The sequence below is a fragment of the Pseudophryne corroboree genome, chromosome 4 (assembly GCF_028390025.1).
Source record: "Pseudophryne corroboree isolate aPseCor3 chromosome 4, aPseCor3.hap2, whole genome shotgun sequence".
Taxonomy (NCBI): Eukaryota; Metazoa; Chordata; class Amphibia; order Anura; family Myobatrachidae; genus Pseudophryne; species Pseudophryne corroboree.
Genome location: NC_086447.1, coordinates 731,298,456 through 731,326,323, shown reverse-complemented (window position 1 = coordinate 731,326,323; position 27,868 = coordinate 731,298,456). Strand labels below are relative to the sequence as shown.

General features: G+C 46.8%; 1 protein-coding gene across 2 annotated transcripts in view; it reads right to left on the bottom strand.

Moving 5' to 3' along the window:
* The window catches only part of MRPS5 (mitochondrial ribosomal protein S5), a 265,707-nt gene that overhangs the window by 119,526 nt on the left and 118,313 nt on the right, over window positions 1-27,868 (bottom strand). For both annotated transcript variants that reach the window (XM_063918077.1, XM_063918076.1), the window contains exon 5: window positions 20,676-20,710. In XM_063918077.1, the coding sequence (XP_063774147.1) occupies window positions 20,676-20,710 (35 nt within the window). The remainder of the gene's footprint in view (window positions 1-20,675; window positions 20,711-27,868) is intronic.

Genomic DNA, 27,868 nt, shown 5'->3' with positions numbered 1-27,868 from the left:
GTACAGCTTGTGAATGGCTTCCAAAACCGTCTCCCTTTCGGAGAGGGACGTTGGTAAAGCAGACTTCAGGAAACGGCGAGGTGGATCTGTCTCTAATTCCAACCTGTACCCTTGAGATATTATCTGCAGGATCCAGGGATCTACCTGCGAGTGAGCCCACTGCGCGCTGTAATTTTTGAGACGACCGCCCACCGTCCCCGAGTCCGCTTGAGAAGCCCCAGCGTCATGCTGAGGCTTTTGTAGAAGCCGGGGAGGGCTTCTGTTCCTGGGAAGGAGCTGCGTGTTGCTGTCTCTTCCCTCGACCTCTGCCTCGTGGCAGATATGAATAGCCCTTTGCTCTCTTATTTTTAAAGGAACGAAAGGGCTGCGGTTGAAAAGTCGGTGCCTTTTTCTGTTGGGGAGTGACTTGAGGTAGAAAGGTGGATTTCCCGGCTGTAGCCGTGGCCACCAAATCTGATAGACCGACTCCAAATAACTCCTCCCCTTTATACGGCAAAACTTCCATATGCCGTTTTGAATCCGCATCGCCTGTCCACTGTCGCGTCCATAAAGCTCTTCTGGCCGAAATGGACATAGCACTTACCCGTGATGCCAGTGTGCAGATATCCCTCTGTGCATCACGCATATAAAGAAATGCATCCTTTATTTGTTCTAACGACAGTAAAATATTGTCCCTGTCCAGGGTATCAATATTTTCAATCAGGGACTCTGACCAAACTACCCCAGCACTGCCCATCCAGGCAGTCGCTACAGCTGGTCGTAGTATAACACCTGCATGTGTGTATATACTTTTTTGGATATTTTCCATCCTCCTATCTGATGGATCTTTAAGTGCGGCCGTCTCAGGAGAGGGTAACGCCACTTGTTTAGATAAGCGTGTTAGCGCCTTGTCCACCCTAGGAGGTGTTTCCCAGCGCTCCCTAACCTCTGGCGGGAAAGGGTATAATGCCAATAATTTCTTTGAAATTATCAGCTTTTTATCAGGGGCAACCCACGCTTCATTACACACGTCATTTAATTCTTCTGATTCAGGAAAAACTATAGGTAGTTTTTTCATACCCCACATAATACCCTGTTTAGTGGTACCTGTAGTATCAGCTAAATGTAACGCCTCCTTCATTGCCAAAATCATATAACGTGTGGCCCTACTGGAAAATACGGTTGAATCGTCACCGTCACCACTGGAGTCAGTGCCTGCGTCTGGGTCTGTGTCGACCGACTGAGGCAAAGGGCGTTTCACAGCCCCTGACGGTGTTTGAGTCGCCTGGACAGGCACTAATTGATTGTCCGGCCGCCTCATGTCGTCAAACGACTGCTTTAGCGTGTTGACACTATCCCGTAGTTCCATAAATAAAGGCATCCATTCTGGTGTCGACTCCCTAGGGGGTGACATCCTCATATTTGGCAATTGCTCCGCCTCCACACCAATATCGTCCTCATACATGTCGACACACACGTACCGACACCCAGCAGACACACAGGGAATGCTCCTAACGAAGACAGGACCCACTAGCCCTTTGGGGAGACAGAGGGAGAGTTTGCCAGCACACACCAAAAGCGCTATATATATATCAGGGATAGCCTTATAATAAGTGCTCCCTTATAGCTGCTTTGTTATATCAAAATATCGCCATAAATTTGCCCCCCCCTCTCTGTTTTACCCTGTTTCTGTAGTGCAGTGCAGGGGAGAGACTTGGGAGCCGTCCTGACCAGCGGAGCTGTGAGAGGAAATGGCGCCGTGTGCTGAGGAGATAGGCCCCGCCCCTTTTCTGGCGGGCTCGTCTCCCGCTATTTAGAAAAATCAGGCAGGGGTTAAATATCTCCATATAGCCTCTAGGGGCTATATGTGAGGTATTTTTAGCCTTTATAGGTATTCATTTGCCTCCCAGGGCGCCCCCCTCCCAGCGCCCTGCACCCTCAGTGACTGCCGTGTGAAGTGTGCTGAGAGGAAAATGGCGCACAGCTGCAGTGCTGTGCGCTACCTTTAGAAGACTGCAGGAGTCTTCAGCCGCCGATTCTGGACCTCTTCTGACTTCAGCATCTGCAAGGGGGCCGGCGGCGCGGCTCCGGTGACCATCCAGGCTGTACCTGTGATCGTCCCTCTGGAGCTTGATGTCCAGTAGCCAAGAAGCCAATCCATCCTGCACGCAGGTGAGTTGACTCCTTCTCCCCTCAGTCCCTCGCTGCAGTGATCCTGTTGCCAGCAGGAATCACTGTAAAATAAAAAACCTAGCTAAACTTTTTCTAAGCAGCTCTTTAGGAGAGCCACCTAGATTGCACCCTTCTCGGCCGGGCACAAAAATCTAACTGGAGTCTGGAGGAGGGTCATAGGGGGAGGAGCCAGTGCACACCACCTGATCTGAAAAAGCTTTACTTTTTGTGCCCTGTCTCCTGCGGAGCCGCTATTCCCCATGGTCCTTTCAGGAACCCCAGCATCCACTAGGACGATAGAGAAAAGGATTTACCGGTAGGTATTAAAATCCTGTTTTCTCATAAGTCCTAGAGGATGCTGGGGTCCACTTATTGATCATGGGGTTTATACCAAAGCTCCAGTACGGGCGGGAGAGTGCGGATGACCATGCAGCACCGATTGACCAAACTTGAGGTCTTCATCAGCCAAGGTATCAAACTTGTAGAATTTTGCAAACGTGTTTGACCCCGACCAAGTAGCTGCTCGGCAAAGTTGTAATGCCGAGACCCCTCAGGCAGCCGCCCAGGATGAGCCCACCTTCCTAGTGGAATGGGCCTTTACCGACTTCAGCAACGGCAATCAAGCCGTAGTATGAGCTTGCTGAATCGTACTTCTGAACCAACGTGCAATAGTTTGCTTGGAAGCAGGACACCCAATCTTGTTACAGCATACAGGACAAACAAAGACTCTGTTTTCCGAATTCGAGCTGTTCTAGCGACATAAATCTTCAAAGCTCTTACCACATCTAGAGACTTTGACTCAGTGAACGTGTCAGTAACCACTGGCACCACAATAGGTTGGTTTATGTGGAAAGAAGAAACCACCTTTGGAAGAAAATGTTGGCGAGTTCGCAACTCTGCCCTATCTTCATGGAAAATCAGGTAAGGGCTCTTGTGAGACAAGGCCCCCAATTCAGACACCCGCCGTGCGGATGCCAATGCCAAAAGCATCACCACTTTCCAAGTGAGAATCTTCAACTCTATCTCTCGTAGAGGCTCAAACCAATCCGATTGAAGGAACTGCAACACCACATTAAGGTCCCATGGTGCCACTGGAGGCACAAATGGAGGCTGGATGTGCAGAACGCCTTTCACGAAGGTCTGAACCTCTGGAAGAGAGGCCAATTGTTTTTGGAAGAACACTGACAAGGCCGAAATCTGGACCTTGATTGACCCCAATCGGAGGCCCGCCTCCACACCAGCCTGCAGAAAATGGAGAAAACGTCCCAAGTCAAACTCTTCCGTAGGAGCCTTCTTGGATTCTCACCAAGACACATACTTTCTCCAAATACGGTGGTAATGTTTCGACGTTACTCCTTTCCTGGCCTGAATAAGTGTGGGAATTACTTCTTTCGGAATACCCTTACGGGCTAGGATCCGGCGCTCAACAGCCATGCCGTCAAACATAGCCGCGGTAAGTCCTGATACATGCACGGCCCCTGCTGCAGCAGGTCCTCGCGAAGAGGAAGAGGCCGAGGATCTTCTATGAGCAACTCCTGAAGATCTGGGTACAAAGCCCTCCTTGGCCAGTCTGGGACAATGAAGATTGCTCGAACCCTTGTTCTTCTTTGGATCCTGAGAACTTTTGGGATCAGCGGAAGTGGAGTGAAGACATACACTGACCGGAATACCCACTGGGTCACTAGCGCATCCACTGCTATTGCTTGAGGGTCTCTCGACCTGGAACAATATTTCTGAAGCTTCTTGTTTAGACCAGATGCCATCATGTCTACTTGAGGAACTCCCCAAAGACTTGTCACCTCTGTGAAGACTTCTTGGTGGAGGCCCCACTCTCCTGGATGGAGATCGTGTCTGCTGAGGAAGTCTGCTTCCCAGTTGTCCACTCCCGGTATGAAAATTGCTGACCTAGCTTTTGCATGCCTTTCTGCCCACATGAGGATCTTTGTCACCTCTGCCATTGCTGCTCTGCTTTTCGTTCCGCCCTGCCTGTTTATGTACGCAACTGCTGTTACATTGTCCGACTGGATCTGTACGGGATGATCTTGAAGAAGATGTACCGCTTGTTGGAGGCCGTTGTAAATGGCTCTCAATTCCAGTACGTTTATGTGAAGGCAGGCTTCCTGACTTGACCATTTTCCTTGGAAGCTTTCCCCTTGCGTGACAGCTCCCCAGCCTCGGAGACTTGCATCCGTGTTTACCAGGACCCAGTCCTGAATCCCGAATCTGCGTCCCTCTAGTAGGTGCAGACTGTGTAGCCACCACAGGAGTGAAATTCTGGCTTTTGACGACAGGACTATTTTTCGGTGCATGTGAAGGTGGGATCCCGACCACTTGTCCAACAGGTCCCACTGGAATACTCTGGCATGGAACCTGCCAAACTGTATGGCCTCGTAGGCCGCCACCATCTTCCCCAACAACCGAATGCACTGATGGATCGACACACTGGATGGTTTCAATAATTGTTTTACCATTTTCTGGATTTCCAGACCCTTTTCCTCCGGAAGAAATACTCTCTGAACTTCCGTGTCCAGAATCATCCCGAGAAAAGACAATCTTGTTGTCGGTTCCAATTGTGACTTTGGATAATTTATGATCCAACCGTGTTGTTGGAGTATCGACAGGGAGAGCGTGATGTTTTGTAACAACTGCTCGCTGGATCTTGCCTTTATCAGGAGATCGTCCAGATAAGGAATTATATTGACTCCTTTTTGACGAAGGAGGACCATCATCTCCGCCATCACCTTGGTGAATACCCTCGGCGCCGTGGAGAGACCGAAAGGTAACGTCTGGAACTGGTAATGGCAATCCTGAACCGCAAATCTCAGATAGGCTTGGTGAGGAGGATAAATGGGAACATGCAGGTAAGCATCCTTGATGTCTACTGACACCATGTAATCCCCCTCCTTCAGACTGGAAATCACTGCCCGGAGTGATTCCATCTTGAACTTGAACCATATCAAGTAGAGATTCAAATTTTTTAGGTTCAGGATCGGTCTGACCGAGCCGTCCGGCTTCGGAACTACAAAGAGGTTTGAATAAAACCCTTCCCCTTGTTGCGGCAAAGGCACCAGGACTACGACCTGGTCCTGACATAATTTTTGGATTGCCGCTGTTACTGCTTCTCTTTCTGGAAGAGAAGCTGGCAAGGTTGATTTGAAAAATCGGCATGGGGGAACGTCTTGAAACTCCAGCTTGTATCCCTGGGATACTATTTGCAATACCCATGGATCCAGGCCAGACAGAATCCAACCTTGACTGAACAGTTTGAGACGTGCCCCCACCCGAGCGGCCTCCCGCGAGTTCCAGCGTCATGCTGAAGATTTGGCAGAAGTAGGGGTAGACTTCTGCTCCTGGGAACATGGAGCTGCTGTGGGCTTCTTTCCCCTTCCTCTTCCCCTTCCTGCAAAGAAGGGGGAACCTCTCGCTCTTTTGTATTTATTGGGCCGAAAGGACTGCATGTGTGTGTGATAGGTCTTTTTTGCCGGTGCAGGTGCAAAAACATTGACTTACCTGCGGTAGCCGCCGAGAATAACGCATCCAGACCATCGCCAAATAAGGTCTCACCTTTATATGGGAGAGCCTCCATGTTTCTTTTGGAATCCGCATCCGCGTTCCACTGGCGAATCCACAATGCCCGCCTAGCTGATACCGCCATGGTAGCGGCTTGTGAACTCAAGAGTCCAATATTTTTCATCGCTTCTAGCATGTAGGCGGCAGCGTCTTTGATATACCCTAACTTAAGGAGTATCTCATCTTTATCAACCGTGTCAATTTCTTATGACACGCTGTCTGACCATTTTTCAATAGCGCGACTGACCCACGCGCAGGCAATAGTGGGTCTGAGCAGTGTACCATTGGCAACATAAATGGATTTCAATGTAGTTTCCATCTTACGGTCAGCCGGCTCTTTTAGTGAAGCCGTGCCAGGTGCAGGGAGAATCACCTTCTTTGTCAACCTGGACAGTGCACTGTCTAACACAGGGGGCGATTCCCATTTTTTCCTGTCTGCTGGGAAAGGGTAAACTACCTGAATCCGCTTAGGAATATAATTTTTTCTCTCAGGATTCACCCACATCCCTGCAAAGAGAGCATTTAGCTTGTGGGAAGGAGGGAACGTGACTTTGGATTTCTTTTCCTTACATAAATAAGCCTTCTCCTGAGGTACAGGCGAGGCTTCTGTAACTTCCAACACGTCGCTTATAGCCACAATCATATATTGTATATTTTTTGACAATTTATGATCTATTTCTCTAGAGTCACTATCGTCGACACAAGAATCAGAGTTTGTGTATTCACAAATGGGGGTATATTTACAAAGATTTGTGTTTTGTCCGTTTTGAAGGGTGTTTGAACTGGAATGGTATCGGGTACATTTTACTGCAACTTTTTGAATCCTGATACAAACATTCACTAAGCTGCCGAATTTTGCACAATCGTTTTTTCCGATGTCGATGTGATTCATAATATCAGGCAGTGTTTTACGAGTGATGAGTAAAACACTGCCTGAAAAAACACAAGGAATCCCGGCCGGATCTGTGAGATCCGTGCAGGGCTTCATTGTGTACCTTAAAAAGTTGATTAAAGTCTTAAAAAATCTGGAAAAAATTGCGTGGGGTCCCCCCTCCTAAGCATAACCAGCCTCGGGCTCTTTGAGCCGATCCTGGTTGAAAAAATATGGGGAAATAAATGACAGGGGTTCCCCCATATTTAATCAACCAGCACCGGGCTCTGCGCCTGGTCCTGGTTCCAAAAATACGGGGGACAAAAAGCGTAGGGGTCCCCCGTATTTCTGAAACCAGCACCGGGCTCCACTAGCTGGGGAGATAATGCCACAGCCGGGGGACACTTTGATATCGGTCCCTGCGGCCGTGCCATTAAAACCCCGACTAGCCACCCCTGGCCGGGGTACCCTTGTGGAGTGGGGACCCCTTCAATCAAGGGGTCCCCCCCCTCCAGCCACCAAAGGGCCAGGGGTGAAGCCCGAGGCTGTCCCCCCCATCCAAGGGCGGCGGATGGGGGGCTGATAGCCTTGTGTGTAATTGTGAATATTGTTTTTAGTAGCAGTACTACAAGTCCCAGCAAGCCTCCCCCGCAAGCTGGTACTTGGAGAACCACAAGTACCAGCATGCGGTGGAAAACCGGGCCCGCTGGTACCTGTAGTACTACTACTAAAAAAATACCCCAATAAAAACAGGACACACACACCGTGACAGTACAAATTTATTACATACATGCACACCAACATACACACATACTTACCTATGTTCCCACGAGGCTCGGTCCTCTTCTCCATGTAGAATCCTAGGGGTACCTGTGAAAAAAATTATACTCACATAATCCAGTGAAGAATCCGACCTTTGAATAATCCACGTACTTGGCAGAAAAATAAAACGGAAACCCGACCACGCACTAAAAGGGGTCCCATGTTTACACATGGGACCCCTTTCCCCGACTGCCAGGACCCCCCCTGACTCCTGTCAAAGAGGGCCCCTTCAGCCAATCAGGGAGCGCCACGTCGTGGCACCCTCCTGATTGGCTGTGTGCTCCTGTAGTGTCTGTCAGGCAGCACACGGCAGTGATACAATGTGCGCCTATGCGCTCCATTGTAGCCAATGGTGGGAACTTTGCGGTCAGCGGTTGACTGAAAGTAACCTCACCGCTGACCGCAAAGTTCCCACCATTGGATACAATGGAGCGCATAGGTGCTACATTGTATCTGTGCCGTGTGCTGCCTGACAGACACTACAGGAGCACACAGCCAATCAGGAGGGTGCCACGACGTGGCGCTCCCTGATTGGCTGAAGGGACCCTCTTTGACAGGAGTCAGGGGGGGTCCTGGCAGTCGGGGAAAGGGGTCCCATGTGTAAACATGGGACCCCTTTCAGTGCGTGGTCGGGTTTCCGTTTTATTTTTTTGCCAAGTACGTGGATTATTCAAAGGTCGGATTCTTCACTGGATTATGTGAGTATATTTTTTTTCACAGGTACCCCTAGGATTCTACATGGAGAAGAGGACCGAGCCTCGTGGGAACATAGGTAAGTATGTGTGTATGTATGTTGGTGTTCATGTATGTAATAAAGTTGTACTGTCACGGTGTGTGTGTCCTGTTTTTATTGGGGTATTTTTTTAGTAGTAGTACTACAGGTACCAGCGGGCCCGGTTTTCCACCGCATGCTGGTACTTGTGGTTCTCCAAGTACCAGCTTGCGGGGGAGGCTTGCTGGGACTTGTAGTACTGCTACTAAAAACAATATTAAAAATTTCACACAAGGCTATCAGCCCCCCATCCGTGCCCTTGGATGGGGGGGACAGCCTTGGGCTTCACCCCTGGCCCTTGGGTGGCTGGAGGGGGGGGACCCCTTGATTGAAGGGGTCCCCACTCCTCCAGGGTACCCTGGCCAGGGGTGACTAGTTGGGGTTTTAATGGCACGGCCGCAGGGACCGATATCAAAGTGTCCCCTGGCTGTGGCATTATCTCCCCAGCTAGTGGAGCCCGGTGCTGGTTTCAGAAATACGGGGGACCCCTACGCTTTTTGTCCCCCGTAGTTTTGGAACCAGGACCAGGCGCAGAGCCCGGTGCTGGTTGATTAAATATGGGGGAACCCCTGTCATTTTTTTCTCCATATTTTTTCAACCAGGACCGGCTCAAAGAGCCCGAGGCTGGTTATGCTTAGGAGGGGGGACCCCACGCAATTTTTTATTCAAATTTTACACTAAACAGACCCTTTCCCATAGATAACCATGCACAGATCTCACTGATCCGTGCATGGTTATCCAAACTCGACTGGAAAAAGCAGGTCTATTTTATTGCTGCTTTTTTTAACGAATCGAAAAAAAACAGACCCGCACTTGAGCACTCAGAAACTAACACCCAAATACGAATGAATAGTGAATGCCTGTATTCTATGAAATAACAGCTACGTTTGACCGATGGTCTATTCATTCGTATTTGTGAACGTTGTCATTCAAACCATTACGAATAGTCCAAACACTGCCGAGATTGGTGCTTAGTGAATTCCCGGATTGGGACTTAGAAAAAAAAACACAAATCGGACAAACTCGATTTTTTAGTAAATATTGGCCATTGTCTCTTATGTGACCCAGAGGGGCCGCCTGCAGAAGGAAGAACTGAGTCCTGAAAAATCACATCTTCCACAGATTTTCTCCAGCATTCAGCCTGAGATTCAGACTTATCTAACCTCCTGTTAACAAGATGCATACTGTCACGTATTTCTTTCACCCATGCAGGCAGCGCCACCACATCACCACATTACAACTCTGTGTCCCTAAAATGCCTTCCTCCGGGGAGGAACTCCCTGCCTCAGACATGCCTTACACGTGTACAGCACACACTCACAGACACACTGGGACTTATAAGGGGACAGACCCACAGCAAAATCTGTCAGAGGGACACAGTATAGGAGCAGCCAGTTCACAACCCCACCGCCAGTATGTAATGTCTGTGAACACAGAATGCCCTAACAGCCAATCTTTCAGAATTCATTGATGCCCACCTACAACCACTGGTAACAAAGACGGATTTTCACCTTAAGGACACCACTGACATACTGCAAAAGATCAACACATTTGAATGGGCTGAGGAAATGTGGATGGCAACGGCCGATGTGGAAGCACTATACACTAACATACCACACGAAAAGGGATTAGAAGCCGTCAAATATTATCTGGATAAGACAGACTATTCGGTGGATAAAAAAGAATTCCTTCTGGAAGGAATAAGATTCATACTTAAAAATAATTACTTCTATTTTGATGGGACATACTATAACCAACTTGTCGGAACCGCAATGGGGACTAAATTTGCCCCAAGTTTTGCAAACCTATTTATGTCCCACTGGGAAGAAAAAAATATCAAAACAAATCAAACATTTGGAAAAGATCTCGTCTTATGGTATCGTTATATTGACGACATTATCTTTTTTTGGAAAGGCACGGAAGAAGCCCTCAGGACTTTCTCAGAAGATCTTAATTCTAATGATCTGAACATCAAACTGAGTATTACCACCAGCCGAACAGAACTAAGCTTCTTGGATTTATCGCTATACATCGAAGACGGCAAATTGGAGACCAAATGCTTTAAAAAACCAACAGACGCCAACAATTACATTGCAATGACTAGCGAGCATCATTCCAACTGGCTTACCAGCGTCCCGAAAAGTCAGTTCCTAAGATTGAGACGAAATTGCAGCAAGAAAACAGTGTGCGAAGAACAAATAGACACCATGAAAGCGGGTTTTATAAACAAAGGTTATGATGAAAATAAGTTAGAAAAATTCAAAAATGAAGCCCTCCAGCAAGATCGCACTAAACTCTTGGAAGGGACTAAGAAAATGAAAGAAAAGGAGGACAAAATCCAATTTGCTTTCATTACTCAGTATAACAGCCAACATAGGAAAATGGAAGCCATCGTGCGAAGACATTGGCATCTTTTGTTGAAAGATCCTGTGTTGAAAGGAGTGCTACCACAATTACCGCGCTTTATCTACAGAAAATTTGAAAGACAAACTCACTAGAAGTGCCTTACCATACCAGGTTCACCATCCTATAAGAAATAAAGGTTTCTTCAGATGTGGGACGTGCCAACCTTGTCGAGAGATCAAATCAAAAGAATCCAAATATGAGGAATTCACTGTGAAGGGAAATAAATACAAACTACAGCAATTCATGACATGTCACACTACTAATGTGGTGTACCTGATTGAATGTAGTTGCAATCTGGTATATATAGGCCGGACTAGTAGAGTCCTGAAGACTAGGTTAAGCAAACACCTCCGTAATATTAAGAAGGGCTTAACTACACACTCTTTATCCAATCATTTCAAAGAAGTCCACAACTGCTCCACTAAGAATATCGTCCGTTTTCTAGCAATCGAGAAAGTAAAGAATAACTGGAGATATAGGGGTATATGCAATTGCGGTCGAATTCCCGAAATTGTCGAATTTCGGGTCATTTTCGACCAAAAAAAAAAATCGCCTATGCAATTCAGTGCTTTCCGACCAAAAAACGGACTTTCAAAATTCGACTTTTTGAAATTCGAATTTTTGCAAATTCGACTTTTCTGCAATGATACAAGTGCTGCAATTCGACCAAAGCATATTCAATTCAAGTTTGGAAATTCGACAGCAGTGCTTTTAGACAGCAAATTCATCATTTTCAATCCGCCACACTTTGGAGGGTGAAAACAAATAAAAAAAAATTAAACATGTTTTTTTTTGTGTTTTTTTTGGGGGGAATAGCAGATCTATTTATATTAGAAGGGATTAGGTACTTTTTTTTTTTTTTTTGGAGGCACAAATATTATTTATATATTTTTTAAAATATTATTTTTTTTTTTTTTTTATGCTGGAACGGTGAAATCATAAAAAAAAATGGCGTGGGGTCCCCCCTCCAAAGCATAACCAGCCTCGGGCTCTTCGAGCTGGTCCTGGTTCTAAAAATGCGGGGGAAAAATTGACAGGGGATCCCCCGTATTTTTAAAACCAGCACCGGGCTCTGCGCCTGGTGCTGGTGCCAAAAATACGGGGGACAAAAAGAGTAGGGGTCCCCCGTATTTTTAACACCAGCATCGGGCTCCACTAGCTGGACAGATAATGCCACAGCCGGGGGTCACTTTTATGCCGTGCCCTGCGGCCGTGGCATTAAATATCCAACTAGTCACCCCTGGCCGGGGTACCCTGGGGGAGTGGGGACCCCTTCAATCAAGGGGTCCCCCCCCAGCCACCCAAGGGCCAGGGGTGAAGCCCGAGGCTGTCCCCCCCCATCCAATGGGCTGCGGATGGGGGGGCTGATAGCCTTTTGTGATAATAAAAAGATATTGTTTTTTCCAGTAGTACTACAAGTCCCAGCAAGCCTCCCCCGCAAGCTGGTACTTGGAGAACCACAAGTACCAGCATGCGGGAGAAAAACGGGCCCGCTGGTACCTGTAGTACTACTGGGAAAAAAATACCCAAATAAAAACAGGACACACACACCGTCGACAGTAAAACTTTATTTCATACGTCGACACACACATACTTACCTATGTTCACACGCCGACATCGGTCCTCTTCTCCATGTAGAATCCACGGATACCTGAAAAGAAAAGATCAATATACTCACCTCAGCCATGGTCCAGAGATAAATCCACGTACTTGGCAAAAAAACAAACCGAACACCCGCTCCATGCCGGACTGAAAGGGGTCCCATGCTGACACATGGGACACCTTTCCACGAATGAGACCTGTCAGTGACAGCTGTCACAGAAAGGTCTCTAAGCCAATCAGGGCTGACCGGCGGGTGACCCCACCGCTACCCGCAAAGTTCCCACCATTGAAAGTAATGGAGCGGCTTTGCGATGTGCTGTCACAGTACAGACAGCGCACAGCCAATCAGGTGAGCGCCACGGAAGTAGCGCTTCCTGATTGGCTGAAGGGACTTCAGTGACAGGAGTCACGTGATGTCCCGGCATTCGGGAGAAAGGGGTCTGATGTGAAAGCATGGGACCCCTTTCTAGTCCGGTATGGAGCGGGTATTTGCGTTTTCTTTTTTTTTTACAAGTACGTGGATTTATCTCTCTGGACGTGGATTTATCTCTGGACGCTGGAAGGTGAGTATCATTTTTTCACAGGTACCCTCGGATCGTCGGAGACCGTGGCAGTCGGCGTGTCAACATAGGTAAGTATGTGTGTGTCGGTAGTGTGTAATAAAGTTTTACTGTCACGGTGTGTGTGTCCTGTTTTTTTGGGGGTATTTTTTTCCCAGTAGTACTACAGGTACCAGCGGGCCCGTTTTTCTCCCGCATGCTGGTACTTGTGGTTCTCCAAGTACCAGCTTGCGGGGGAGGCTTGCTGGGACTTGTAGTACTACTGGAAAAAACAATATCTTTTTATTATCACAAAAGGCTATCAGCCCCCCCATCCGCAGCCCATTGGATGGGGGGGGACAGCCTCGGGCTTCACCCCTGGCCCTTGGGTGGCGACCCCTTGATTGAAGGGGTCCCCACTCCCCCAGGGTACCCCGGCCAGGGGTGACTAGTTGGATATTTAATGCCACGGCCGCAGGGCACGGCATAAAAGTGACCCCCGGCTGTGGCATTATCTGTCCAGCTAGTGGAGCCCGATGCTGGTGTTAAAAATACGGGGGACCCCTACTCTTTTTGTCCCCCGTATTTTTGGCACCAGCACCAGGCGCAGAGCCCGGTGCTGGTTTTAAAAATACGGGGGATCCCTGGCCAATTTTTCCCCGGATTTTTAGAACCAGGACCAGCTCGATGAGCCCGAGGCTGGTTATGCTTTGGAGGGGGGACCCCACGCCATTTTTTTTTTCGGGTTTTTCCCGTTTTTTACCGTTTTTTAAAATCGCGGCAAAATCCGCCAAATCGGCCGATTTTCGCCCGCGACTCTGGCGAATCCGTTTTTCATTGAATATGGTGAATTCCGGAAGCCACCTTCCGGAATTCACCTGGCGAATTTAGTCGAATTAAAAAACGGCGAAAAATTGCCGCGATTCGCCGTGAATTGCATATACCCCATAGAGACGAAGCCACGCGTCTGGCAAAAAGCGAAATGAAATGGATTCACAAAGTTAAAAGCCTCACCCCGCATGGACTCAATACAGATTTTGAGTTAAAATGGTTCCTCTAATCCCATTTTCACTTTCACTATTTCCTGTCACAACTTACGTTTCTCTTTCATCAACTACCAATTTCTCTTTTTTTCCACACTATATCAGTTTGGATATCTTTTACATTTAAATGTCCACTTCAATATGCATTTTTAATGATACATATTATTGTCTCTAATATTAAACCAGCAGTGTGGGCAATGTTGCCCATTATCAAAATGGAGCCATAATCCAGGAAGCATGTGATTCAAAGATCCTGACAACATGCTTCACGTAAGGGAATGTCTCCTGTTTAGATTTATTATATCCGAAGACTTTTTACATAAGTGACTGAGCGAAAAAGTTTTATGGACAATACAAGATTTTGCATAGGACAAGACTTTACAGTTTAATTTTATTCAATGCTGGTGACCGTAACCGGAAGTACGTTACCGGAAGCCACTGTGCGCTTCAAGCGCGTTCCACTTGAAGAATTACTGAAAGCTCCGCCAAAGGCTGACCGGAAGTACGTCACCGGAAGCGCCTATGCGTTCCACGGGCGTTCCACCTGGGAGACGCGCTAAAACGCCCTGCCATTCTACAATCACGATCCTCTCACAATAATGTTATACAGACTGAGGGGACTGTTATTTATTGCAAATGAGCAGTTTAAAAGACTGGTTGGTAGAATACACGTAAATATTTATCCCAGCCGGGACCGGAAGTCATCTGGATGTCACTTCCGGAAATCATGATGTGATTTTAAATTTATAAGATGTATATATAAGTTCTGTTTTTACGAAACCCACTGTTTATTGGTATTTTGTTAACATTCATTTATATGAAATTTAGGTATTATCCAAAGTAGATTTACTATTGTTGAGACATGACCTTTGAACCGGAAGTAATGGTGGTCTAAGGTATAAATAGGATATCCTGTTCACTTCACTCTCACTGCCTGATGAAGGGAGATTCCCGAAACGCGTAGCACAGGAGAGTGGTAGTATTCACTGAACCCTCAACAGGTGAAAGGCTAACCAGACGATTGGAACGTGGACGAGGGAACCCGGTTCCGGAGCCAGTTACCCTAAGGTTACATCTGATACGCCCACTTTACACTTTCATCTGGTAATCCTCCACCTTTTTTTACCCTCCAATTGGGAGAAAAGAACTTTTACTAATCCAGACCTGCATTTTATGTGTGTGTTTTTTTGTTTTATTTTGTATTTGATCATCCATTGTATTAAATCTTGCCCTATTCAAATATACTACACTATATGCTTTTTATCTATTTTTTTACATGTGAAACGAATTCAAGAACATATGCATATAGGAAGTATTAAGGGAAGTATTACCTTTTAATCTAGCGCACATGAGCTAACTACACTCTTCATGTGTATTTCACGCATTTAGCGCACCCTATTACACCTACTCTATATATTCACCATTTCACATCGGTACAAGGGAATACCATTGGTGCAAGGGGGTAGCTGCTTTTGCCATTGGCGCCATATTCGTTCTCTATACTTTTTCTATACCACAGAATGCCCACAGACAACAGTGCGTGGAGGAAAGGACCAGCGTTGTCTCTGCAGCTGAGGAGAGAGAGGAAATAGCGCTGAGCAGTGTGCTGGCTGCCTGAGGAAGAAGCTCCGCCCCCGCAAATGGCGCGTTTTTCACTCCGCAAGGTCTGTTAATATTTATACTGGCGGGGGTAGGGCTGTGCCAGCGGCATCTTATGCCCCCTTTGCGCCAGTTTAAGGTAATATTTTGCTGCCCAGGGTTCCCCCCCCCCCGTGCCCTGCACCCTGCAGTGCTCTGTGTTTGTGGACAGCAATGGCACACTGCGCTCCCGCCAGCCGCGCTGTACCTCAGCCGTCACTTTAGTTGCTAGAAGATCTATCTTCTCGTGCTCACCTGTCTTCAGACTTCTGGCTCTGCGAGGGGGGTGACGGCGTGCTGTGGGAGTGAGCATCTAGGCACAGCTAGCGTTCAGTTCCCTTCAGGAGCTAATGGTGTCCTGTCAGCCAGAAGCAGAGCCATGAAACTCTTCAAGAAGTTGGTTCTGCTTCTGCCCCCTCAGTCCCACGAAGCAGGGAGTCTGTTGCCAGCAGTTCTCCCTGAAAATAAAAAACCTAACATAAGTCTTTTTCAGAGAAACTCAGTAGAGCTCCTCAGAGTGCATCCAGTCTCCTGGGCACATTTCTAAAACTGAAGTCTGGAGGAGAGGCATAGAGGGAGGAGCCAGTTCACACCCATTGAAAAGTCTTGGAAGTGCCCATGGCTCCTGCGGAACCGTCTATACCCCATTGTCAATAAGTGGACCCCAGCATCCTCTAGGACATATGAGAAAAACTTATTTGCCTGAGCCGGGAGGCGGGGATATATGGACAGGCCCGCTGCATGCTGGGAGGCCAGAAAGCTTTGACCGATTGGTGCAAGATCCGCTGTCGCTCAACCATGGGGGTGATTCCGAGTTGTTCGCTCGCTAGCTGCTTTTAGCAGCATTGCACACGCTAAGCCGCCGCCGTCTGGGAGTGTATCTTAGCTTACCAGATGTGCTTACGAAAGATTAGCAGAATTGCGAACAGAAATTTCTTAGCAGTTTCTGAGTAGCTCCAGACTTACTCAGCCATTGCGACCAGCTCAGTCCTTTTCTTCCTGGTTTGACATCACAAACACACCCAGCGTTTGCCCAACCACTCCCCCGTTTCTCCAGCCACTACTGCGTTTTGCAACTCGAACGCCTGCATTTTTCCGCACACTCCCATAAAACGTCCAGTTTCCGCCCAGAAACACCCACTTCCTGTCAATCACACTATGATCAGCACAGCGATGAAAAAGCTTTGTTATGCCGTGAGTAAAATATCTAACTTTTGTGTAAAATAACAAAGCACATGCGCTCTGCGAACCTTGCGCATGCGCAGTAATCGTCTAATCGCAATATAGCGAAAATCGGCAACGAGCGAACAACTCGGAATGACCCCCCATATCCCAATGTATCCTGTGGACCCTGCAGGAGAAAGTGGGAATCCCAAAAAAGTGACAATTTCTTATAGAAGGATCATAAAGAAGTATGTCAGTGGTAAAGAAGAAAATACTAAACACTTTTAAAAGGTGTCAAATGGCTGGTTTGTGTTTAAAAAAAACATATACAGATGGAGCCGCTAAATCGCAGGCGCCTGCTCCCAGGCACGGCGGGGAGTGCTTAGTGACGCTCCCAATCAATTTAAATGGGGCGAGAGCGCGTCTACGATGCACGCGCGGCCCATTCGTGCCTGGCGGTCCGCCTCACCGGGCGCACTCAGTCACAGATGGAGCCACGATTAGCGTGGCTCCATTTGTAGGTTTTGTTGATGGGTACCTTTGCCTAGTTATTGGAGTACTGTATATAGAAAGAGTTGGTAGGAAAATAAGTTTTGTGACTTCTTCAGCTTACCCTTGTGAGTCTCTAGGATAGTGGATGATAGGGTCAATGGCACTCCTAAGAAATTTGAGGGAGTAGCAAAGTCTGCAAGGTAGCTTCTGCTTTCCACTGTTTTGTAATGGATAGTGAACAGTAAATGAGAGAGTCCCTAAAGTAGCTGTGCTACTCTATAGTATGGGAATAGGCAGAGAAGGGAGGGGGTTAGAATCCATATAGAGAAGAGCTGAGCTTCTGCTGTCCACCATTTGTTGAGGCGGTAAATGGTGGATGAAAAAGCTAGATTCTAGTATGACAAATCTGAATTAAGTGGGGTGAAGAAAGAGAGAAGTAGAAATAAAAATAAAACTGAAAATATATTTAGCAGAAAATGTAGCACTGTATATCAGATTAATTTGACAGTGGAATGAAACCTGTATAGCCAGTGATAGAAAACAATGTAGAAACCCACACTGGGTATTGAATATAAACATAAATTAGATACAGGGGTCAATCCAAATTGGTGTGATTTGCCTTGGGAGAGCTGTGAGTTGCAATGCAAATTCATTTTGCAACCCAATTACAAACTCGCATTGAAGCAGAGTAAACTCACAGTTTTTTGTGCGCTACCCCCTGAGGTTGTGAAAAGGTAGGGAAAATCTTTATTGTATGGGTAGCCTCTTAAGGGGCCGCCATGTTTTGGACTGCAGCGGCTGCAGCCCGCCCTGCAAATAGTCCGGACACGCCTCCGTTGTCTGGACCGCGCCCACCAATGCCATGTCACCACCCATAAAACGCAGCAATGCCACCCCCCTCCGCCGGGACTTAGATTGCGATTGCATGCATCCTCAGTGCGGAAATCACTGAATAGTGATTTCCGCACTTCTACGACTGAAGCTGAATTAGGCCCAGTGACCTGAATTGAATTACACTTTATATTTAGTAGAATTAAAAACAGCTTTTGCCACATAAGAGACAACATTAATAATTTCCCCTTTAAATCTATATTATATATTATTAGAATTTACAGAAAAAATTGTCCAATTTAGTAAAAGCATATACTGTATTACTAACAAACCTAACCTAAAAATTTTTTTGAGACATATGATACAACTTGCACACGAACAGCACTGTGGGGCAGGGAAGGGGATATTAGAAGAGAACAGGTGAGAAGGGAGGTTGGTGGATTGGGCTTAAAAGAATGACATTTACTGACTTTTAGATACATCAGTTTGCCCATATTGAAATGCACAAATAAATGTACTGTACATTCTCCACTTTAAAATACCAATCCATTTTCATCTGCAGTACTTGAAGACAAACTGATTAAGCACTTATGTATCTCCTGCAGTTTTCCACATACTGAATATAGCAACCATCAATTTGACAATACAATTCACATGAAAGCCAAAAAAAACCAAAATCATGATGTCAGTAGGAAAATATTTAGCCTTGCATTCATTATCTGTTTAGCTGTGAAAACAGCAGCACATCATAGGGGTAATTTCTAAACCAGAAGCGAGAAAAACTGCTGTGTAAATGTTCTTTTGTTATATCACAAGCCTAGATTTTTGTAAGCAAAGCTTTTATGGGGGAATGTATGAATATGAGGGACAGAATGGTGTGGTCAGTGAAGGGCAAAACTTAGCATTGACCAATAGCATTCCTTGCTAAGTGCAAGCCAATTTACAGTAGTTCCAGAGAAGGGAAATGTTAATGCTACAGGATACATTGTTCATCATCTTGCCCATGGCATCTAAGACCCTAGTTACGCGTCTGTCCAGAAACATCGAAAGTTTGCTTTTATAGCAGGAAAGGGGGGACCCATCCATAGCAATGCCCATTGATCATCATGAGATGCTCCACAAGCACATATGGGCAAAAGTGTCTACATACTTTCACACACACATATAGAAGTGTCCTCATACATCATTGCTGCATTTGCGCCAAACAGCACTTCTCCACCTGCCAGGTCCCATGTGACTCTGCTAGCTTCGGGCATCTTTTTTGCTAAAAGTACATCTTAGTTGTAATGCCCTATGCAATAGGGACGCTCCAGGAGACTGATATGAGACAAATACTTTCTGTGTGCGTCTGAGTTTCTGAATCTGTATACGAAGTGCTATGATGCAGCAGTCGTGGCTTTTTTCCATGCCAAGTTTCATTGTGCAAACTCAGTAGCACACAGATATAAACGTCGCAAATCAAATCAGCAGTCTCTACAAAAAATATGCCTGACGCTATCAGAATTACATGGGACCCGGCAGCTCACTCAAACCATGCATCTTGTGCTGCATGGCGTATTGAGGTTAGGTGTAAGAGGACACATCTGTACATACACACACATACCTATCTCTCTCCATGTATGCACATACACATACTGTATATATACACTGAGTATATTACACAAAAAGTATGAGATCCCGGCGTCTGGTATCCTGGCGTGTGAAATATCGACGCCGGAATCCTGGAGTTTAAAAGACCGACAGGGGTGAGTTAAGGGTGTTCTACCCTATCCCAACCCCCCTAACCCTCCCTACCCACAGCCTAACCCTAACCTCCCACCTTTGTGCCTAACCCTAACCACCCCCCCGGAGGTGCCTAAAGCTAACCCCCCATCCCATCTGCCTAAACCTAATCTTCCCGCCCCATAGCCTAACCCTAACCCTCGGAGGGGGGTGTCCAACCCTAACCCCCTCCAGACAGCCTAAACCTTTCCTCTCTCCCCAGTTTACCTGTGCAGCACCGCGGTGCCTCCTCGTTCAAGATCCCGGTTGTCGGGATGTTGCCCTCTTTCTCAATGCTGGTGACGGCATTCAGAGTAGTATCGGGATCCAGGCTTCCCCTATTTCTAGCTCCAGAAGACATATGGAAAGCGATACCAGGGTGTATTTCTACTACAGCTTCTAATTAAGAAAAGTGATGGTGTTTCCCATAGCCACAAATCAGATTCTGTCTATCATTTTCTGGGATGCAATATAGAAATGATACAGTAGCTACAGCAGAATCTCAATGTTGCTATGGGTAAAACTGCCACTTTACATTTTTAGAAGCTTTAGTAAATCTACCCCCTAGTGTTATCATTTTATCTGGAGACAATGATTATAGGTTATTTGGCAAGCTTGCTTTATGTGGAAGGCAGTAAAACAAAAGTACTGGAAAATTCTAATATAAAAGACCTGCCACGGACTGTTTAACACAAACGGCACTTTAAGTAACTTTTATGTTGCAGACTACTACAAATAACGCAAAACTTTATCCAGATTCTTTTTGCCCTTTGCAAAGTCACCAGCAGCTGTCTCGGTTGGGTATTATCTATGTAGCTCAGCTGATAAGCCATCCATTAACACAGAGAATGCTCTATCTTGCTGTGCATTGTTTCAGACTTTTCTCATACAGCACAGCTCCCACCACCATAAACTTGATGTATGTAATGAATGGAATGTCACCGCTACATTTAATTTGCTTTCACATTAGTTGCATACTTGCAAAGAAATAATAAGAAAATAAAAACACGTACCTCAATCACTCTTGAGTCAAAATCTTCATATGTCTCTGATGAGAGAAGAAAAAAAATACATAGTTTGCATATTTTTTTACGTAATGGCAAAGATATTAAATTGAGACTATTGGAGTAGAGATTGAATTGCTGCTGTGTAAAATCCCAAAGCTGGCAAACAGATGTGACCCAATGCTGTCACGCTGGTTTATATTGTACAAAGCTCTTCCTTTGATTATAGTTTAGATCAGTGGTTCCCAAATGCGGTCCTCAATGCCCCCCAATAGTCCAGGTTTTAGGGATATCCCTATTTATGCACAGATGGTATAATCAAACTGACTGAAGTACTAATTAAGTCACCCGTGCTTAAGCATGGATATCCTTAAAACCTGGACTGTTGGGGGGCCTTGAGGACTGTGTTTGGGAACTACTGGTTTAGATGCATGATTTAAACGTTAAATACCTAACATTACAATAAACAAAACATGGATGTAACTTTAATGGTATATATTTAGAGGGAAAAAAAGTACAGTATTATACACAATAACATTTTCAGTTTCTTAAAAGACAGAACAAATTCCCATACTTACATTATTCATTACGAATATTTTAAAATTTAGTAGTAAATATTGTAACAACATAAAACCCACGTATGATCTTTCCTCTGTATCCCATCTCTGAAAACCAGGGCAGATGTATTAAAGCCTGGAGAAGTGATAAAGAAGTGATAAGTGGAAGGTGATAATGCACCAGCCAATCAGCTCCTTAATGTTAATTTACATATTGGAGCTGATTGGCTGGTGCGTTATCACCTTGCACTTATCACTGCTTGATCATTGCTTTATCACTTCTCCAGGCTTAATACATATGACCCAATATTATTTGTAGAGGTCATAGGTGGATAAGAAATTGATTAACAAGAACTATGCACCTTGTATATTAAAGAAAAGCAGCCTGCACCCTCGGATGTAGAAGGTTCATCAGCTCACCGGGACTCTGTGCTCTTTGCCCCAACTCAAATCATAGAAAGACAAAACTTAAATATCACAGAACCACAGTAAATATTTTCTTATTTTGACCTTTTAGGAAGGAGGACAGTGCGCAACACAATAAAGGCAGGAAGATCCAAGGGAAAAGCACTTGATGGATTGTCTTCTTCTTATTTTAGACAGGTGGAAAGGAACTGCATTAGAAAGGGATTCAGGTGACTGGATGAAGGTCTTTGATTCCCATATGGTTAATCCTAAATGAGTATCTCTGCTACCTCTCTTTTCATTGATCAGTAATAAAATAAAATAAAAAACAATATTGTATTTCTATACACAGAAAATATTTAATTTATATACAATTATTTTTTCCCCTAAAACACTATTCATGTAGGGTGCTTTAAAAAAAAGTCAGCTCCTGTCCCCTTTACACACCAATACCTCTTTCACATCGCAATAGCGGGTTGCACAAAGAACTTATATATGGCTCCTTTCCGGGTGCGACCTGCTTCAAACCCCTTTCAGACTGGCGGTACCAACCTGGCAATATGCCGGGTTGGTGACATCAGCGGTGATGTGTGCGGAAGTGGCGTCTGGTGATCAGATCATCTCCAAGCGCTGCCTCTCCTATAGTGTGAACAAGTCCCGGTTGCATCGACCCGACAACCCGTTCACACTGCACTTCAACCCGGAATGACCCGGCTTTATTCCCGGGTTCAAAAACTGGGCCGGTCGACCTGGGAAATTGTAACATACCGATTTCACACCACACCGCGACCAGGGTCGTCCCGGCAATATGCCTGGTTATTTTGGCGATGTGAAAGGGGTATTAATCTCACAGCCTGGGACATAAAAAAATAAGAATTTACTTACCGATAATTCTATTTCTCGTAGTCCGTAGTGGATGCTGGGGACTCCGTAAGGACCATGGGGAATAGCGGCTCCGCAGGAGACTGGGCACATCTAAAGAAAGCTTTAGGACTATCTGGTGTGCACTGGCTCCTCCCCCTATGACCCTCCTCCAAGCCTCAGTTAGGATACTGTGCCCGGACGAGCGTACACAATAAGGAAGGATCTTGAATCCCGGGTAAGACTCATACCAGCCACACCAATCACACCGTACAACTTGTGATCTGAACCCAGTTAACAGCATGATAACAGAGGAGCCTCTAGAAAAGATGGCTCACTACAGCAATAACCCGATTTTTTTTTTGGTAACAATAACTATGTACCAGTATTGCAGACAATCCGCACTTGGGATGGGCGCCCAGCATCCACTACGGACTACGAGAAATAGAATTATCGGTAAGTAAATTCTTATTTTCTCTAACGTCCTAAGTGGATGCTGGGGACTCCGTAAGGACCATGGGGATTATACCAAAGCTCCCAAACGGGCGGGAGAGTACGGATGACTCTGCAGTACCGAATGAGAGAACTCCAGGTCCTCCTCAGCCAGGGTATCAATTTTGTAGAATTTTACAAACGTATTTGCTCCTGACCAAGTAGCTGCTCGGCAAAGTTGTAAAGCCGAGACCCCTCGGGCAGCCGCCCAAGATGAGCCCACCTTCCTTGTGGAGTGGGCATTTACAGATTTTTGGCTGTGGCAGGCCTGCCACCGAATGTGCAAGCTGAATTGTACTACAAATCCAACGAGCAATAGTCTGCTTAGAAGCAGGAGCACCCAGCTTGTTGGGTGCAAACAGGATAAACAGCGAGTCAGTTTTCCTGACTCCAGCCGTCCTGGAAACATATATTTTCAGGGCCCTGACAACGTCTAGCAACTTGGAGTCCTCCAAGTCCCTAGTAGCCGCAGGCACCACAATAGGTTGGCTCAGGTGAAATGCTGAAACCACCTTAGGGAAACTGAGGACGAGTCCTCAATTCCGCCCTGTCCGAATGGAAAATCAGATAAGGGCTTTTACAGGATAAAGCCGCCAATTCTGACACACGCCTGGCCCAGGCCAGGGCCAACAGCATGACCACTTTCCATGTGAGATATTTTAACTCCACAGATTTAAGTGGTTCAAACCAATGTGACTTTTGGAACCCAAAAACTACATTGAGATCCCAAAGTGCCACTGAAGGCACAAAAGGAGGCTGTATATGCAGTACCCCTTTTACAAACGTCTGAACTTCAGGGACTGAAGCTAGTTCTTTTTGGAAGAAAATTGACAGGGCCGAAATTTGAACCTTAATGGACCCCAATTTCAGGCCCATAGACACTCCTGTTTGCAGGAAATGTAGGAATCGACCCAGTTGAATTTCCTCCGTCGGGCCTTACTGGCCTCGCACCACGCAACATATTTTCGCCAAATGCGGTGATAATGTTTTGCGGTTACATCCTTCCTGGCTTTGATCAGGATAGGGATGACTTCATCCGGAATGCCTTTTCAGGATCCGGCGTTCAACCGCCATGCCGTCAAACGCAGCCGCGGTAAGTCTTGGAACAGACAGGGCCCCTGCTGGAGCAGGTCCCTTCTTAGAGGTAGAGGCCACGGATCCTCCGTGAGCATCTCTTGAAGTTCCGGTTACCAAGTCCTTCTTGGCCAATCCGGAGCCACGAATATAGTGCTTACTCCTCTCCATCTTATCAATCTCAGTACCTTGGGTATGAGAGACAGAGGAGGGAACACATACACTGACTGGTACACCCACGGTGTTACCAGAGCGTCCACAGCTATTGCCTGAGGGTCCCTTGACCTGGCGCAATACCTGTCGAGTTTTTCCCAACGGTTTATAATCATGTGGAAGACTTCTGGGTGAAGTCCCCCCTCTCCCGGGTGGAGGTCGTGCTGAGGAAGTCTGCTTCCCAGTTGTCCACTCCCGGAATGAATACTGCTGACAGTGCTATCATATGATTTTCCGCCCAGCGAAGAATCCTTGCAGCTTCTGCCATTGCCCTCCTGCTTCTTGTGCCACCCTGTCTGTTTACGTGGGTGACTGCCGTGATGTTGTCCGACTGGATCAACACCGGCTGACCTTGAAGCAGAGGTCTTGCTAAGCTTAGAGCATTGTAAATGGCCCTTAGCTTCAGGATATTTATGTGAAGTGATGTCTCCAGACTTGACCATAAGCCCTGGATATTCCTTCCCTGTGTGACTGCTCCCCAGCCTCGCAGGCTGGCATCCGTGGTCACCAGGACCCAGTCCTGAATGCCGAATCTGCGGCCCTCTAGAAAATGAGCACTCTGCAACCACCACAGGAGGGACACCCTTGTCCTTGGTGACAGGGTTATCCGCTGATGCATCTGAAGATGCGACCCGGACCATTTGTCAAGCAGGTCCCACTGGAAAGTTCTTGCGTGGAATCTGCCGAATGGGATTGCTTCGTAGGAAGCCACCATTTTACCCAGAACCCTTGTGCATTGATGCACTGAGACTTGGCTCGGTTTTAGGAGGTTCCTGACTAGCTCGGATAACTCCCTGGCTTTCTCCTCCGGGAGAAAAACCTTTTTCTGGACTGTGTCCAGGATCATCCCTAGGAACAGAAGACAAGTCGTCGGAACCAGCTGCGATTTTGGAATATTGCGAATCCAATCGTGCTGCCGCAACACTACCTGAGATAGTGGTACACCGACCTCCAACTGTTCCCTGGATCTTACCCTTATCAGGGAATCGTCCAAGTAAAGGATAACTAAAATTCCCTTCCTTCGAAGGAATATCATTATTTCGGCCATTACCTTGGTAAAGACCCGGGGTGCCGTGGACCATCCATACGGCAGCGTCTGAACTGATAGTGACAGTTCTGTACCATAAACCTGAGGTACCCTTGATGAGAAGGGTAAATTTTGACATGAAGGTAAGCATCCTTGATGTCCCGAGACATCATGTAGTCCCCTTCTTCCAGGTTCGCAATCACTGCTCTGAGTGACTCAATCTTGAATTTGAACCTCTGTATGTAAGTGTTCAAAGATTTTAGATTTAGAATCGGTCTCACCGAGCCGTCTGGCTTCGGTACCACAACAGTGTGGAATAATACCCCGTTCCCTGTTGCAGGAGGGGTACCTTGTTATCACCTGCTGGGAATACAGCTTGTGAATGGCTTCCAAAACAGTCTCCCTGTCAGAAGGAGGCATCGGTAAAGCCGACTTTAGGAAACGGCGAGGGGGAGACGTCTCGAATTCTAATTTGTACCCCTGAGATATCACCTGAAGGATCCAGGGGTCTACTTGCGAGTGAGCCACTGCGCGCTGAAATTCATTGAGACGGGCCCCCCACCGTGCCTGATTCTGCTTGTAAAGCCCCAGCGTCATACTGAGGGCTTGGCAGAGGCGGGAGAGGGTTTCTGTTCCTGGGAACTGGCTGATTTCTGCAGCCTTTTTCCTCTCCCTCTGTCACGGGGCAGAAATGAGGAATCTTTTGCCCGCTTGTCCACGAAAAGACTGCGCCTGATAATACGGCGTCTTCTCATGTTGAGAGGCGACCTGGGGTACAAACGTGGATTTCCCAGCTGTTGCCGTGGCCACAAGGTCTGAAAGACCGACCCCAAATAACTCCTCCCTTTAATAAGGCAATACTTCCAAATGCCGTTTGGAATACGCATCACCTGACCACTGACGTGTCCATAACCCTCTACTGGTAGAAATGGACAACGCACTTAGACTTGATGCCAGTCGGCAAATATTCCGCTGTGCATCACGCATATATAGAAATGCATCTTTTAAATGCTCTATAGGCAAAATATACTGTCCCTATCTAGGGTATCAATATTTTCAGTCAGGGAATCCGACCATGCCAACCCAGCACTGCACATCCAGGCTGAGGCGATTGCTGGTCGCAGTATAACACCAGTATGTGTGTAAATACATTTTAGGATACCCTCCTGCTTTCTATCAGCGGGATCCTTAAGGGCGGCCATCTCAGGAGAGGGTAGAGCCCTTACAAGCGTGTGAGCGCTTTATCCACCCTAGGGGGTGTTTCCCAACGCACCCTAACCTCTGGCGGGAAAGGATATAATGCCAATAACATTTTAGAAATTAGCAGTTGTTATCGGGGGAAAACCACGCATCATCACACACCTCATTTAATTTCTCAGATTCAGGAAAACTACAGGTAGTTTTTCCTCACCGAACATAATACCCCTTTTTTGGTGGTACTTGTATTATCAGAAATGTGTAAAAACATTTTTCATTGCCTCAATCATGTAACGTGTGGCCCTACTGGAAGTCACATTTGTCTCTTCACCGTCGACACTGGAGTCAGTATCCGTGTCGGCGTCTATATCTGCCATCTGAGGTAACGGGCGCTTTAGAGCCCCTGACGGCCTATGAGACGTCTGGACAGGCACAAGCTGAGTAGCCGGCTGTCTCATGTCAACCACTGTCTTTTATACAGAGCTGACACTGTCATGTAATTCCTTCCAACAGTTCATCCACTCAGGTGTCGACCCCCTAGGGGGTGACATCACTATTACAGGCAATCTGCTCCGTCTCCACATCATTTTTCTCCTCATACATGTCGACACAAATGTACCGACATACAGCACACAGACAGGGAATGCTCTGATAGAGGACAGGACCCCACTAGCCCTTTGGGGAGACAGAGGGAGAGTTTGCCAGCACACACCAGAGCGCTATATATATACAGGGATAACCTTATATAAAAGTGTTTTTCCCCTTATAGCTGCTGTTTTATTTAATACTGCGCGTAATTAGTGCCCCCCCTCTCTTTTTTAACCCTTTCTGTAGTGTAGTGACTGCAGGGGAGAGACAGGGAGCTTCCCTCCAACGGAGCTGTGAAGGAAAATGGCGCCAGTGTGCTGAGGAGATAAGGCCGCCGATAAGGGGGCGGAGCCTATCTCCCGTTTTTCTATGTATTCTGGCAGGGGTTAAATGCATCCATATAGCCCAGGAGCTATATGTGATGCATTTTTTTGCCATCCAAGGTGTTTTTATTGCGTCTCAGGGCGCCCCCCCCAGCGCCCTGCACCCTCAGTGACCGGAGTGTGAAGTGTGCTGAGAGCAATGGCGCACAGCTGCAGTGCTGTGCGCTACCTTGTTGAAGACAGGACGTCTTCTGCCGCCGATTTTCCGGACCTCTTCTGTCTTCTGGCTCTGTAAGGGGGGCCGGCGGCGCGGCTCTGGGACCCATCCAGGCTGGGCCTGTGATCGTCCCTCTGGAGCTAATGTCCAGTAGCCTAAGAAGCCCAATCCACTCTGCACGCAGGTGAGTTCGCTTCTTCTCCCCTTAGTCCCTCGATGCAGTGAGCCTGTTGCCAGCAGGTCTCACT